We start from the raw sequence: 15,276 nt of genomic DNA, 5'->3' as shown, positions 1-15,276 counted from the left end.
CTATCTACACAACCATACATTTCAGATGTTGGTTTAAAGGCCAACTTCTAGAAATTTTTTTTTTTGAGACCATAGTGAGTGAAAGACAGGTGTATTAATAAAGGCACCTGTTGCACTCAGATGGGGAAAAATGGTTAAAATTATTCAGAAAGGTAGATGCCATTTACTTTGCACATTTAAAGCTTTAAGAAGTCTGGTTCTGTAACAAGGGAAAAACACAGAAGGCAAGATAATCTGGCTAAGCTGGTAACATCTTCATGCCATAGAAGATATCAAAACTCATTTTGTGATGCCAGACATAGAAACAGGCAGCATCAAGAGCACATTCGTGACGGGATGCAATCTGTACAGGAAAACAGAGACACCTAAATCCCACTTCATGCATATTAAAAGGTGCCTCCTAATTTATTTTTTTCCTATCCCCACAGAATGCATGGTACATTGCTGAAATTTTGTACTTTTTACCATAGAAGTCCTTACACATATTTTGGTAAAGGACAGAAAGACGGCATAAGGCATATTCTGAAGCTGCTTGTGCATCTCTGAAAAGCATCTCTAATTTCCTTTCTTATAGCTCTGGAGCCTCTGGACTCAGTTGCTATTATTATACTTTTCCTCACAATTACTTAAAAAGACTGTATATATTTAGTTTGCCATGTCTTAGGGATGAGGACAGTGTTATGTCTTTGTTGATGCTTAGCACAGTGAGATGATGATTACTCATTAATACCAGAATGCAAACCACCATCAGAACTACAATAACATCACAATAACAAGAAAAACACATGCAAAGTGCTAGATTAGCCCTGGAGGCACATACATGAACTCTACTGACGCCACATTCCATTCTATATCCAAACTGGTGATTACAACATTAATGCAATTAAAGTAGAAAATTGAATACACTTCATAGCTGTTGTCCACAGTTTTAATATAAAATGAGTCACAATCAAGCTGAGAATGCTACATCCAACAGCACACAGCTGGAGGTGTGAGTACTGTTGTACACACAGCATCAGCTCCAATGACTGCTGATCAGAAAACGTTTACAGATCAGCTGCAGCACGGCTGCCAGGCAGAGTCTAGGACAAGACTCAGACTCATCCCTTTGGATGTAGAACCAGATGCTTCCTCTCATCAGCTGCCAAATCCCTTCACTGTAACCTCAAATACACTAAAATAACTCAGGGAAAACACACGAGCTCTGTCCACTATCCTGAGCTGGCTGACTCCAAGTCATCCCACCTCTTACTGCTGCCAGGGGTGCCACATGAAAGATGCTGCCTAGGCCAACAGCATCAGGTAGAGATGGAAAAAAATAGTCCAAAGTCCTGCCTCTTAACCCAACCTCAGCTTCTGTTTTGTAACAAAAGTTTTGTAACAGAAAGAGGAAAGGTTCTCCTGAACTTAGATGTAATCATCAAACGAAATGTTTGTGTTAAGCACAGATGCTTGGAGAGAGAGACAGAAAAACGAAAACACAAAAATCCATGCTGGCTGGAACCAAAATAGGCAATCATCTTCCTGTTAACTCAACTGATGTTTCATAGAGCGTGTCCTCACATAACATCAGCTGCATATTTTTCTGATTTCAAGTAAATTACCAATTTCTTTAAACTACCCACTCAGTAAAATAACAAGGGTATTGCATTTTTAGCAAGATCTGTCTGTGTTTGCAGGGAAATCCCACTGCATTTTAGGTATTTGAATCTTAATGCAGATATCTCCAGAGTACATGAATTCCTGAAATGTTTTGTTGTGGGATGAGCCTCGGTGCTTTGCATCGTCAGGAAATCTTAGAGTAGGGTTACCGCCGGGTTAACGAAAGAGCACACAGCGTGCGCAGGGATTGATAAACAAGCTGATTTCTGTCAGCACATTTCTATGCATTTCTTTCACCTGTGTCCCTGCAGGCCCCTTCACGTTTCTACTTTGTGGGTGCAACTCTGCATGTGTAGAGACCCCACATAAAAAATGCTAACGGGGGTGTGCACAAACCTAAGCTTACGGAAGTTACACAACCGCATAGTGAGGTAATCAGACTCAGCTGCCTTAGTGGAGTGCAGGTAGAAGCAGAGCACTCAGGTTAATCACACCCTAAGTAGTTTTTCCCATGTGCCTTCATGTGTGCTGGCATGCACATTTGCAGGTATGCACTCGCACCAGCATGCATCAGCCTTTGTGTTCAAGAGCATGAGAAAAAGGCTATTCTTTTGTAAAAACAGGAGCCACTAATTCTCTGAAAGGTTTTCAAAGAAGCCCAGCACATAGGGAAAGAGGGTGAGAGTGGCTCTGCCTGTAGCAGGGTGAGTTCTGCTCTCAGACCTGCTCCTCACCCAGAGCTTTGGGAATTTACACAAATTTGGAGAGGCTGGGGGAGGTTTATGCAACAAGAAGTAAACCCAGCTTTATAAAATGTCTGTGATGTGCGGAGTTGGCACCCGTGGGGGCCCTGGAGAAATGGCCGGGGGAGGGGAGGCAGCCTGCTACTCGAGAATACATCAAGCCCTTGAGGAAGCAGAGTGTGCCATGTTTGAAGATGCAAAGATAATCACAGTGCTGGGAACCGTCTTGTGTAGCGGAGGAAGCCAAACAACAAGAGGAAAGCAGCATATGCTCATGATTTCGCACAGGAAGCTAGCAGCACCTCCTGCCAAAGCGAGATAAGAAAACTCCCATGGCCTATTCTGGACAAGGCTGTGGTGATCAACCTTCGCTTCATGCTGTCCTCGCTCTGCTCCATGGCCCGTTCCCTTTCCTAATGAGTTTCAGAGCCCTCACTTCTATTACCATGCAGCATGCCAAGCACAATAGCATGGTGTATTTATAACTATAAACAGGGAAAAGTTTCCAGGGTAAGAGTGTACTTCATGTCATCTTGATGTATTTCACTGAAATCACACTACAGACCAGCTCCAAGCTAAAGTCTTGCCGATGAAACTACTGGTCTCAGAAGAAAAGCTGCTTGATACTTTATAGCAGAGCATGGGAGCTGAGGTAAGCAATTTGTCCAATTATTAGTAGGATGGTTTGATCTCATGTATGACAGTCAGTTCTGATTGAAAGCCCCACATCTGGCCCATCCAGAAACATCTTCCCCATGCCAAAGACAGTCCTGCAGTTTTCAGTTCAAGCAGTGCAACAACAAATACCAGTGAAAGAGCCATAATCAGTTGGAAAAATACCCATCTTCTGTCTCCTTGTCTTCCCAGCTTCTTTTTCCCAAGCCCTCCTGTGTGATTCCAGAGGTCATTGCAATCCTTACCTTGTGTAACATTTCATTCATCTCTCTACGCAAGCATTCCTCTTGGCAAAGCCCCTGGCAGCCTCACTCACACTCATTCATTGGGGTAGTATTTGTTGGGAGGGAGAGGAAACCATCCTGTCACCAGCAGTGCCCATTTTTTAGAGTGGTTATTGGCAGTCACCATAGTTTTCTCAGCAGCTATCCTTTTTTTAGGGCAGCAATTCCTAGCAGCGTGAGGGCAATGTTACTACAAATTCAAGTTGGGCTGACTCATGTCTTTTAAGAGGCAATGGCAATGACACTAACATTATGACAGGAACTCTGGAAATTCCTGGAATTGTAAAGAACACATAGGAACTGGTTTTTATTTGCAAGTTACCAAAAAAATTCTGAATGGCATGGGCCATGACTACTCTGGGCCTCAGCATCCAGTGCTGTGTGATTGATAGCACAGGGCTGGTGCAGCCACGTGTCCTTGGGAATATTGAGTCAATTTGAAGCAGGAAACAGAGAGGAAAAATAGTAGCAGGGAGCATGTTCAGTTTGTAAAACGTGCTTAATGGGGGTAGGGGAAAGAGAACATGTGCTGGCCCCTTGCCAGCTTTGTCTATGCATGTGTTTCTATGATTCTACGAAGCTATGGTCTAGGTGCTCCTGCTCTAGGTCAAAACCAATCAGCTAGAGTTTGAAATACTGGCAAAACTGCAGCTGGGAGCTCATCCCAAACACCAATATGTGCATTGGTGGAGCTAGGAGGAAAACTACAGGTGGGAGGAACTGAATATATTTTACATTGCTTATTGTTCATTTGTTTATTTGTATTTATTTATTTAGGATCAGGTCCCTGATGTTACAAAAGCCTCATTCTCCTGGGGGGTATCTTTGAAAAGAGTAGACTAGATATCATTTAGAGCTTTGTTATATACTTTCATGGCTCTATTGAAAAAGGAGGCATTTGATAGCTGCACATTGCCTTTCTTGCTATTACTGATATGCAACCAGATAAGTGGATGGTGTTACCTTTCATACTCATCCTTTTCAAGCATTATGACTTGCCCTTAACTATTCCAGTTTGCTGTCTGGAAAGCTGATTGATCTGAGCTATCTCAAAAGAAGCAGCAAGATCAACAGCAATGTTACCTACCTCAGCTTTCAGTATTTCATCAGCCCACACTCAGATTTCCAAAGGAAGAAAAATCACTTCTGTAACTGCCCAGCTGAGCACTGGTAACACCAGTTACTTGCAACAAAACAGCAAATGACTGAGGCTGAGGGTCACCAGAAAAAAACATATTTTGCTTCCAATTTGCCGTTACTTGAAACCTCTGGCCACTAGGGTACATAATAGCATTTTTCTGGTGTCTACACATACTGAGGTTATCTGAAATTTTCTCACCTTGTCTTATCAGAAAACTATATTTTGCTTCTTTATCCTTAATTTTCTGCTTCACACTGCTTAGCATTCTTCATGAACAAAGAATGCCATCATATTTCAGCCAAACCTACCTTCCTTCCTTGTTACACTACTCTCTTCCCTCCTTTACTAAACTGTGTTCACTCTCAACTCCCATGAAGCCACTGTGACTCAGCCTCCACTTTCTCTGTGCAAAAGAAAAACTCATGTCCTGCACAGAGAAGTAGGATATTGGCTGGAACTATGGAATTATCACATGAGATTTTCACAAGCATCTAGAATTTCTTTCAGGGGAAAAAAGTGTTTGATTTTGAGAGTCTGCAGTACTGCAAGGAAGATGGTCTTACAATTTGGTTGAACAGTTAGAATCCTAAAGAGAAAGTCCACAAAACCTCTATATACAATGTCCACTCTTGCACTCAGTTTCTTTTTATTTCTAATTTATGTTCCCTATAAATAAAATCCAAGATATTGTTCAGACCTTTCTAGTGTAAGTTATTTTCCTTGCACAACTCATTTCTAATAACTCGCTCAACTTCTAGACATAACCTTACATCTATAATATTCCAAGATCCATGTATCCACAAATCCTTCCTTCTCAGAATGCCAAAATTCCCTTTTTTCCCTTTTCTGTCCTATCTGGATCCTCTTGGTTCTAGATAGGAATAACTCTTTAGTAGCCTATTTACACAGTCCTTCACACTGCCCGTCTTGCTGACAAGCTGGAAGCACAACTCTCACCATTTCCATTTTCCAGTGATTAGCAAAGGAGACAGAGGAACTGTTGATCCACTGAGGTTGTATTTTTCAAGATGATTTGTTTTCAACTTCTCTTCAAGTAGGGGTCTGAGAGCAACTCTGGGCTGACTGGAGTGAAGGACTGAAGTCCAGACAGAAAGCAAGGAAAGGATGAGAAAGAATGGAGGGAAACATTTCTGAGGAGAGAGGGGAGTTGATTAGAGAGAAAACAGGAAGAGAAAATACTGACAGGCATGGATGTAAGACCAAGGATCCATCTACCCCATATCCTGTCCCAACAATGACCATATGCAGATGGCAGGGGATGAGTAAGAGCAGGATAACTTCAGATATTTCCTTCTAACACTCCCCCAGTCACCAGTTATTATCAGCTCAGGAACTTCCCGCAATATAGACAGTTTCTACACTTCTCTTCCAAGACTGTAGAAAGTCTTCAAACCCCCCAAATCTTCTGGCAAGGATATTCACAGATATCCTATCCCCTACATGAGGAGCTATATCCTTTTTCAGTTCCTCAAATTCTGCTCCTCCTGTCTTCATCTAATGGCCCCTACCTCTTGAATTGGAAAAGATACACACAACTCATCCTCAGACATGTGGCTTTCACAAATCTGTAAGTCTCTATCCTGTAGCTCCCAAGCCATATCTTTTTCAGTCTGCAAGAGTCTTAATCTCCCTCCTCACTCATCCTTCACACATTCCTCTCATTCTCTGAAATTCCTTTGATCCTTTTAGATGCTATTCCTGGTGTACCTCCTAGTTTGACTGAATCCTTTGAAATGAAAGGATCAGAAATGCTCATAGCATAAAGACGTTGATGACTTATGGATTTGTGGAGTTATCATGGTGTTCTGTACTGTGGTCTTTGTTTCTTTCTTGGTAATTCCTAACATTTGATTTTCTTTTTGAGTTGCTCATGGTGCTATTCACTTTCACAAACTCATCTATCACAGCACTCAGATCCTTCTTTGTAGTAGTAATGATCAGTCAACAGCTTTTTAACATGTATTTTACATATGAAAGTAAATTTTTTTTCCTGTGTATATCATGCACATTTATCTCTGGTGAATTTCACCTGCCACTTTTTTACTCAGATACCTGGATTCATAGAGTTCTGCATTTCATTGCAATCAGCCCCTCATCCTTACAAATCTGAATAACTTGTCATCAGCAGCAAACACTGTCACCTCCTTACCACCTTTTCCAGGTTATTTCTGAACGTGTTGACAAGTACAGACCCGAGCACCAGCTTCTGAAAAACTTCACTGATCACCTCCCTACACTGCAAGAACTGGTTGTTCCCTCTTAACCTCTGTTTTCTATTTTTTAACAGAATATTTTTTTATGAGCACAATCCTACCTCACGTGCCTGTTCAAAGCCTTCTGCAAAGGCTTTTTGAAAGGCATACACATAAAAGGAAAGAGGATGCTAACTAAAGTTTGTATATTTTTGTAAAAGGTGTACTTGATCCAGTAATAGTACTCCATTCATAATCACTCCTAAGCACACACAGAGTTTGACCTGGTGCCTTCCTTTGGCCAGGAGCCCCTGCTAGTGCAGGAGCAGGCTGCTGGCTTCGGGCTGGGACTCCCCACTGGCTCGGACACCGCCAGCGTGCGGGGCCTCGCTCACGTCGTGCAGTCCCCACGTACAGCCTGTCACACACTTTGTTTCCTATGGGCTGGGCCACATGGAGCAAAAGATCAAGCACACACATATCCCACCATCTACGTGACCCTTAAGTGTTTTTCCTTAAGGCTGGGTGTCAGACTGCACATAGTAAAGGCAAGAGACCACCCTGTGAAGGCAACAAGAAGTAAAAAAAGAAACTGGGAAAAAATAAAAGGAAGAGCAAGTGAAAAAAAACCAACATAGGCAAGTGAGAATAAAAGCGTGATAATAATAATAATAAAAGCGAAGTATCCCTGACGATCTGGATCCTGCTGTAGCTCTTATGTTTGAAGATTGATCAATGACAGAATAAATAATACAATGCTTCTTGGTTTATTTTTTTAAGAATTTGATTTAAAGTGATTTGGAAACTAGCAATATTGAAACTTGAAAGCTTAAGGTTCTGATTCAACTAAGATCCATAATGAAGTAATTTATACTTGCAAATAAATTCATCAATGTGTAACCTTCTGGACAGACTGGGGCATACTGAACTCAGTATAAAGCATGTATTGGCCAAGTTTATGTAAACATATGGATGTGCCAGATATGATTCAAAAGGCATTTTGCAAGCAAAATATTAAACAAACAAAATATTAAAAAATATTATAAATTCCATATTAGTGACTGAAAACAAGGACTTAACTCTACTCAGAGGAAAGAATGTGTTCATAAGCAAGCATTGGCTTTTAGCTCGCAGTGAAAGTGCAGAATGAGACACTTGGTCATATTCCTTATTCAGGCTGAAACAGATCAGATGCTGTTTCACTGCTCTTTTTCCTTTGGTTTCAAGTTCCCTGTGTTGCTGCTGCAATGCACACCCATGACAGTTCCTCTGCATTTTTTTAAGGTTATGTAAAAAACCACAGTGTTTGACTTTTATTTACACTAATCTATTTCCCCAACCACAACAAAATAAGGAAATAGCTAGTATGATTTTTGGTGTACCTTTAAGTACCTTTACATTACTAGATTGCTTTAAGGTGATTTTCTTGTAGCACAGGGTGGAAGGCACAAAGGCCACCAGCCAGATCCTCAGCCAGTGTGAAGGTAGAGCTGAGGATTCAGCCACATGTCAAATTAAACAAAGGCATTTTAGAACTACCTGTTTGTTGATGGCATCTGACCTACTTATACCAGCTTCAAAGACTCAGCCTTTCCCTTCCTGAAAATAGATGGTGGCACAGGGAACAAAACCAGTTGCTGTGGGCAAGCTAATGGGCATCAATGTTTGCAGACATCCAACAATTAAATTTGGGTGGTTCAGTACATTCCTAATTAAGTACAACCAACATTTGTTCTTTACTTGTTCATTTTACATACCTCACTGATGTTCCAAATCTGGTTTCCCCTGATCATCTATCCAAGCACATCCTAATGATTCTGCCTTTTAATCTCTTATTAATACCGTGACACAAGCAATGCAAAAATGCAATCAGACTGCTATGCACACATGGCCTGCTTCCTCTTTTACTGAAACTGCTGGGAGTCTGGCCATGCACTGCCATTATGATAGTTTCAGTCTCTCTGTATCTCTGCAGAAGTTTCAAGGTACACCTCAAGATTTTTTCCTCTCAGATACTTCATGTATTCAGCCCTACATCTGCAATCTCACCATCAGGTGGTTTTACCACCAAGTAGAAATCACATCTTGACACTGTAGTCAGGAGAGCAGAGAACCATGTACCAGTGTCCCTGACTACCTTGTTTCTGTAAGCAGCTCCATAGTACTGTTACATTTCTCTCTCCCTCAAGCAAACACATGCAGATGTGGAAAAATCCCCAAAACAACAAAAGCCAAAAAACCATAGGTTGATGTAATAGCAGGGCTGTAAAATAATAATATAGCATTCAGTCTGAGGCTAAACAAAACTCATAGCTCAAGAGGAGGGAGGCAGCAAGGTGATGGGAGATTTGAAAATACCAGTGATAAAATTTCAGTGTTGCAACTGTCTGCCATTTCTGAAGGGCCAGTCAGTCAAACCTTGGGCAAAGGTTGAAGATCTCTCTTGAACTACCCACATAGAAATGTCCAGAGAGAAAAACTGGCCCCAAAAAACATTGCACAGCTGCTGAGCAAGCCAGTGCCTCCAGTGAGCAATACCAGTATCCCACATGCCTTTCTTGGCAATTTCTGCCAGGTCAGTTTAAGATAAACAAAAACTACTGAAGAGATTCAGGTCAAGAACCATTAACATCAAGCATGCTCCCAGTATGCAGATGCTTGTCCTGCAGCCTCAGAACTGATCTGTTTTAGGTGGATCCCAGACTGCCTGGCTCTGGAGACTCTCAGCAAGCCCTGCTGCTGTCTGTCCCCATACACCTCTGCTGACAACCCAGCCTGAGACAAATTCAGGATGGATAGGATGGCTCCAGAGTGGTAGGAAAGAGGCTAAGGAGACTGCTGGGCACTTCAGGATAAGTGTCCCACAGGGCTGTGCTCTTCTATAGCCACTGAACATGTGGGGGCTGCCCAGCCTGGGAATGTGTCTGCTATAGAACAGCAGCATACACTGCAGTAAGATAGCCCTGGAAAAGCAGTTTATCAATCATTTAAGAAATACTAATTTTTCGGGGGGTTTTAAATGACTTTTAGTTTTATTTTGCATTGTGTCTTCTACTGTCTTTTGGCTGCCATCTCTAAATTTAATATCTCTGCATAAGCTTAAAAAACCCCCCAGAATATTGCTTTTTTGCCCCAGACAGATTTTCTTGACTCTTCTCTGTTTCCTTGTTTGGGTGAACATCAGAAGAGAATCTTTCCACCTACTAGCTAGCTAGTTAGCTAGCTAAAAAGGTTGATTCATGGCAAGAGTTGGTTTAAGCAAAGCAATTGTAACAAAAAACAAAGAACAGGGAATTTTTAATTATGTTAGTCTTTCCATATTTCAAAAATTCATGTTTGTTGAGTAATTTTGCATTTTTTTATTATTATTTGCTACAAGGAAACTATGGAAAGTATTTAATTTGGCCAGTCTCCTGCTACTGGCCTGAGAGAAGTAGAGAAAAGAGTTATGCAAATTGATTGTATCAATCAAAAAGCTTTATCTGCATTTAAAACAATGGAATTCATTGAGGTATTTTTAGATTTTTGTAAGTGAAATACTCCTTGGAAAATAAAGTGAAAGAAGTATCCACAATACCTAATGGGGGCTATTAAAGGAGGCCGTAGGCAACAGTCCTTCAAAAATAAAAGCATCTAACTGAAGCAGTCAGTCCCCAGCTTACAGTGACAGTGCTCAAATGGTGTGAAGTTAAGACACATATAAAGAAATATTGGGGAAAACAGATCTTGGAGCCAATAGAGCACTGCAAGGTCTTTGCAGCAACAGCATCTTTTTTTTGAGAGTGCGCACTCTGTCCTATGACATGGGACTCAAAAATTTCCTGAGAATCTCCCACTAAGGGATAACCTGTGGGGGTTCTTTGAATTAAAGTACAAGGTTCATCTGTGTACAGAAACAAGCATACTTGAGCACAAATAGAGCAACATTTTAGTATTGAAAACCTAATGTTGGGCAGATAAATATAAAAAAAATGCTGTAATGGCAGAACAAGATATGTTTCTTATCTCCTGCACAAGGTACATGCCCATTAAATCTGTTGTTTAGACAAACCTCCCATCACACAAAGAGGGAAGTATATTAATATAGGTGGGATTAAAAGGTTTTCCAGTTCTTCAGGGAGAAAACCTGAACCTGCACAGACATCAGCCTGAGCAAGGTGTGCCAGCTGCTGAGGTACTCCACTCTGCTCTCTTCCTGAAGCAGGAGACAAAATGTAATTACTCATGTATTTCTGCTTTTCTGCAATAGTTAATTGTCATATTATTCAGAGGGAATCATCCCACTCCTTTTAGTCAAAGCCTTAAAAATGGTGCTCTCCAGGCTACTTCTTCAATGAGTACTTAAAGGAGAAGGAAGGGGAGAGGGTTAAAGGGAATCATCACAGAGCAATTATGAAGGCAATTTGGAAGCCAGTCTGGATACAACATTGTAACAGAGCCAATAGGTGACTCAAATTGTTACATTTCTCCTTTGATCACCTGCTCAAACACACTCCTAATTAGCATTTAATGGAGTCTATAGCTCAGCACATTACTGAACACCTGAGTGCATATGTCCATTCCTCTTTCTGAAGACTCACTGCACTGCTGGAGTGCAGACCTGTGATTGCTAACAGAAGGAAATACCTGACAACAGATGAGCACCACCTCGACTACCAAGGAAGAAACAACTATTTCTTCAGTGCTGTATTGGATTTCAATCCAGATTATTCATAGCTGTATAAATTCTTGAAAGAAACTGAAAGACTGAAAATTTTCATATATACCTTTCTCAAGGTTTCTCTAGTTAAAAGATGTTGTGATTTCTCTTCTCTTACATTTATTAGCAAAAATAAGTTTTTCAACTTGCCCTTGTAAGGTAACATACCAGACAGAGGAAATGCAGCTCTCACCTGTCCTTGAAATGGAGAATTTCAGGTAATACTTATTCCAGCAAGAGGAGAGATAGCTAGTGCCACCTCTTGGTGAGAAGGGCACAGAAAGACAGTCATTAGCATAATCCCAAGGACATCGCAGGAAAAATAACTTCTGCTTCTACAAAGTGCTAAACACTCTCTCACTGATTTCAAAGCACTTACAAGTATCTTTAGTTTGACATGTTTAGTATTGAGACCCTCAGTATTGAGATGTCTTATTTAGTTGAAGGAGGTGTCTTGTACCTTTGCAATTACGCATGTACTTAAATATTTGCCTGGTGCTAAATTCCAATTCTATGAAAGCATTAAAAAAGTGAAATCCCGTGGAATGTAATTATTCTTCAACTGGAACTGAGAAAATGTTGTGTATAAAACTTGTCAGGTTTTTAAATATCTTCACTGGGCTGTGATCCAAGTACCTTGCCTGTTTGAACCCCCCAGTAGCAACTTGATGATAATGCTGTTGTGGAGGTTGAGTGTTAATCATTAAGTTTGTGATAGATTTCATTATGCAGGAAGAGCTCTGGATAAGTGAGTCAACACAAACTCCTAATCATAAGAAACAGAGTTCAAAAGAAAACAAAATGTAAATACAGGATTAGTTGAGCACCACATCAACGTCAAGTAAGATTGCATGGTGGTATTTATTCTTTACCCAGTTTAAATATCATCTGGAAAAAATGGTGGGCACATTTAGCTTGCTGAACTGAATTTGTGGCTAAACATATCACTTCTTCATAATGGAAGAAGTTTCTATGATGTTTTCTGTTGATTTCAAAAGAAACCACACACAGGAGTCACTGTGCATGAAGAAAAGCATGGAGGAAAACTCCATGTGAAAGTATGTGAACTTTGCAAGACATTGTCTTCTCTCATGAAAATGCAGAAGCAATTATCACTTCTGGACTAATATTACATGCACGAGTAGTAGTGAACTGTAAATAAACTCAAACAGTAATACCAAATAACCAGTCTGCCCTCCATTTTCAAGTAACGATGGAGAAAAAGTTGCATGTCCACTGAAAAATATACTGATAAAAAGTAGACAATTTTTATTAACTAAGCAATGTTTACAGCAAGCTTTACTCTTACAAAAAAAAACATTTAAATGTAGTAGTAAAAAAAGATATACTAAATAAAAGTAAAGACGTTGTCCTACCTTGTTTTAGAATGGTTTTGTTTACAAGGATACCACATCCACATAATTTTAGGTGGAGGAATACCATACACAGTGCATGTCAGCACTTGTTTGCTGCCTAGTAAATGCAGATTGGGATCAGGGAATGATGACACGGCCTTTTCGTATATCTGCGGTTTCACTGTAAAGGGTAAAAATTGGAAAGCTATTAAAGCCAGCTTATTTCCAACGTATTGCACGATTATAAAAATACTACATTCTTGCAGTGTGAGTAACAAGAAAAATCCCCAGGACAACAAAGGAAAACAGCAGTCCTAAGTCAGATGGGTGCTTAGTAACACATTTAAGTCATCAGGAGCAAATATGTGGCTGCAGAGGATACAAACACTTCTAATGAAAACCATCTTCTTGTTCAAAGATGAGTCTTCCACTCTACATTTGAGGCTTGAGTTTGGGTCCATGAAGTCAGTAAGAAAATTGGGTCCATGAAGTCTGTGCAAGATTGGTGACAATCCAGCTCAAAGAAAACTGAGCACTTACATGTTGAGGTGAAGCATGGGAACATGTTGTGAACTTACCATTTACAGTAAGAGTGACTGTAAGATTCTTAGACAAGTTCCACTGTCGAATGCTCAGTATTATGGTGTAGTTTCCAGCATCCTCCTCAGCTACATCCTTGATGACTAATGAATAGTCTTTAACCACGTACCGAGCACATTTTTCAGCAGCAGGTAGCCCATCTTTTAACCTGTTTCATGGAATTCCAGAAATCAAAATTCTGAAAAATATTTCTGCTTAAACCACCCATGTTACATCATATCCCTCAATCTTTGGGAAGAGATTTCCAGTCTGAGATTCTGTTTACCACAGGCTTGTCCTTTCCTTTCAAATAAGATTGCTGATATTTGTAAACCACTTTAGAGAATACTATTCTATATCTTAAAATTGATAAGAATCTGACTGGGCTCTATGGTATTTGAGAGTTGCTGAAAATTGCCACTCTGAAGATCCCAATTGTCCATGGCTGTGACCGCCATTTAGTCTAAAAGACAACCATTTTGGCTAAGGGTTGGCCAGAGTAATAAAGGTTGCATCATCTTGCACTGGCCATTTCTCTACGACCTCAAAATACATCCTGGGACAAAGTATTACAGTACCCTAAGCACAGCTGTGATTTTAGGAAGAGGAAGACTAAGTAGATAAGATAAGCACTTAAGAATCAGATATCAAGTGAATGTTTTTAAAGATAACAGAAAATCAACATAGAAAGTACTAACTGTTGCTCACATACAGATTCCTGAAGCAAAAGATTTTTCTTCGAAGTCTAAAATACAGCGTAAAGTGCATTTTAACAAGCTGCAAGAAGGTTAACATGATGTTAGTAGAAGGGTGCAACACAAATTCATTAGGATGATGGATTCTAAATGATTCACAGCTTTTACTAAATTTTTAGAAAAAACTCTTACTGTTATTAGAGGAGCACTAAAATTTGGTCAAAGGACTTATGGATTTAGACACTTCACTGTATGTATATTTTACAGAATCACAAAATAGCTGCAGTTGAAAAAGCCTTTGGAAGTCATTTAGTCTAATGTCCTATACAAAGCAAGGTCAGAAGGTTTCCCAAGACCATTTTTAGTATGGTTTTTTGTATCTCCAAGAATGGAGACTCCACCACTGCTCTGGACTATTTATTCCAATGTCTGACCAATTTAAATTTTAAATTTAAAAAAAAATAATAATAGAAGTTTGTGACAGTGTTTGAAGATTCTTTTAGTTCAGAAGTTTTGGATCTATATGTGTGGTCAATAAACCCAAACACTGGAAAACCAGAAAATTATGTATAAATGGCTAGTATCAGCATCACACTCACCACTCAGTTTTTCACATGAAGCCGTAAGTGTAAAAGTTTGTAAAACAAAACAATGTTTCTGGAGCAAAATTAATTCCTGGCTGTAACCTGAACTCCCACTGTTCATGCATGTATAGTTTGTGTTCTCAATCAGTCTTGTCATAGACGCTTTGTTAAAGTGCAACTACTTGAGCCAGAGCTACTGGTGTTTTAAATTAAACAATAACACCCTTGAGATAATGAATAGATAACATTGTTGCATATGAAAATTGTTTGGATTAATAAAAAAAAATTCTCCAAAAATTCTTAACACAACTTACATGAGACGAAATGAATGACACAGTGAATGCTGCGCTGAAGTAGGTCTACAACCTGCAGATCACTGCATAATAATACCAACTTGCATTTTTTTTGCAATAGTGCATGTCTATATGACTCAAGTAAATAATTTATTTTAATGAAAGCCTTCTTTTCTTTCTCTTACTGTCTGAAAAGCAAATTCAGATTTCCTATCTATGTCTGAGTAAAGCTGGATGCAACGCTTCAGTTAAAGATATTCAGCTGTAGAGCATCCATTGATGTCAAGAGGAGACGTACCCAACCTATTTGAGGATCTCAGCTTTAAACTTTCCGTATCTCCTTTCTCACACTTGTGAAATGGAAGTAATGTTCTCATAACTTGTTAGAACCCCAGGCAGCTCTGAAACTTCAA

General features: G+C 39.9%; 1 protein-coding gene across 1 annotated transcript in view; it reads right to left on the bottom strand.

Annotated features, from left to right (window-relative positions):
* The window catches only part of FLT1 (fms related receptor tyrosine kinase 1), a 107,882-nt gene that overhangs the window by 57,800 nt on the left and 34,806 nt on the right, over positions 1 to 15,276 (bottom strand). Inside the window, exons 9-10 of the mRNA XM_002192895.7 lie at positions 13,291 to 13,460; positions 12,734 to 12,893 (exon numbers count right to left, since the gene is read on the bottom strand). Of these exons, the coding sequence (XP_002192931.6) occupies positions 12,734 to 12,893; positions 13,291 to 13,460 (330 nt within the window). The remainder of the gene's footprint in view (positions 1 to 12,733; positions 12,894 to 13,290; positions 13,461 to 15,276) is intronic.

This window comes from Taeniopygia guttata, chromosome 1 (genome assembly GCF_048771995.1).
Source record: "Taeniopygia guttata chromosome 1, bTaeGut7.mat, whole genome shotgun sequence".
NCBI classification, from domain to species: Eukaryota; Metazoa; Chordata; class Aves; order Passeriformes; family Estrildidae; genus Taeniopygia; species Taeniopygia guttata.
This window is presented reverse-complemented; position numbering and strand designations above follow the sequence as displayed.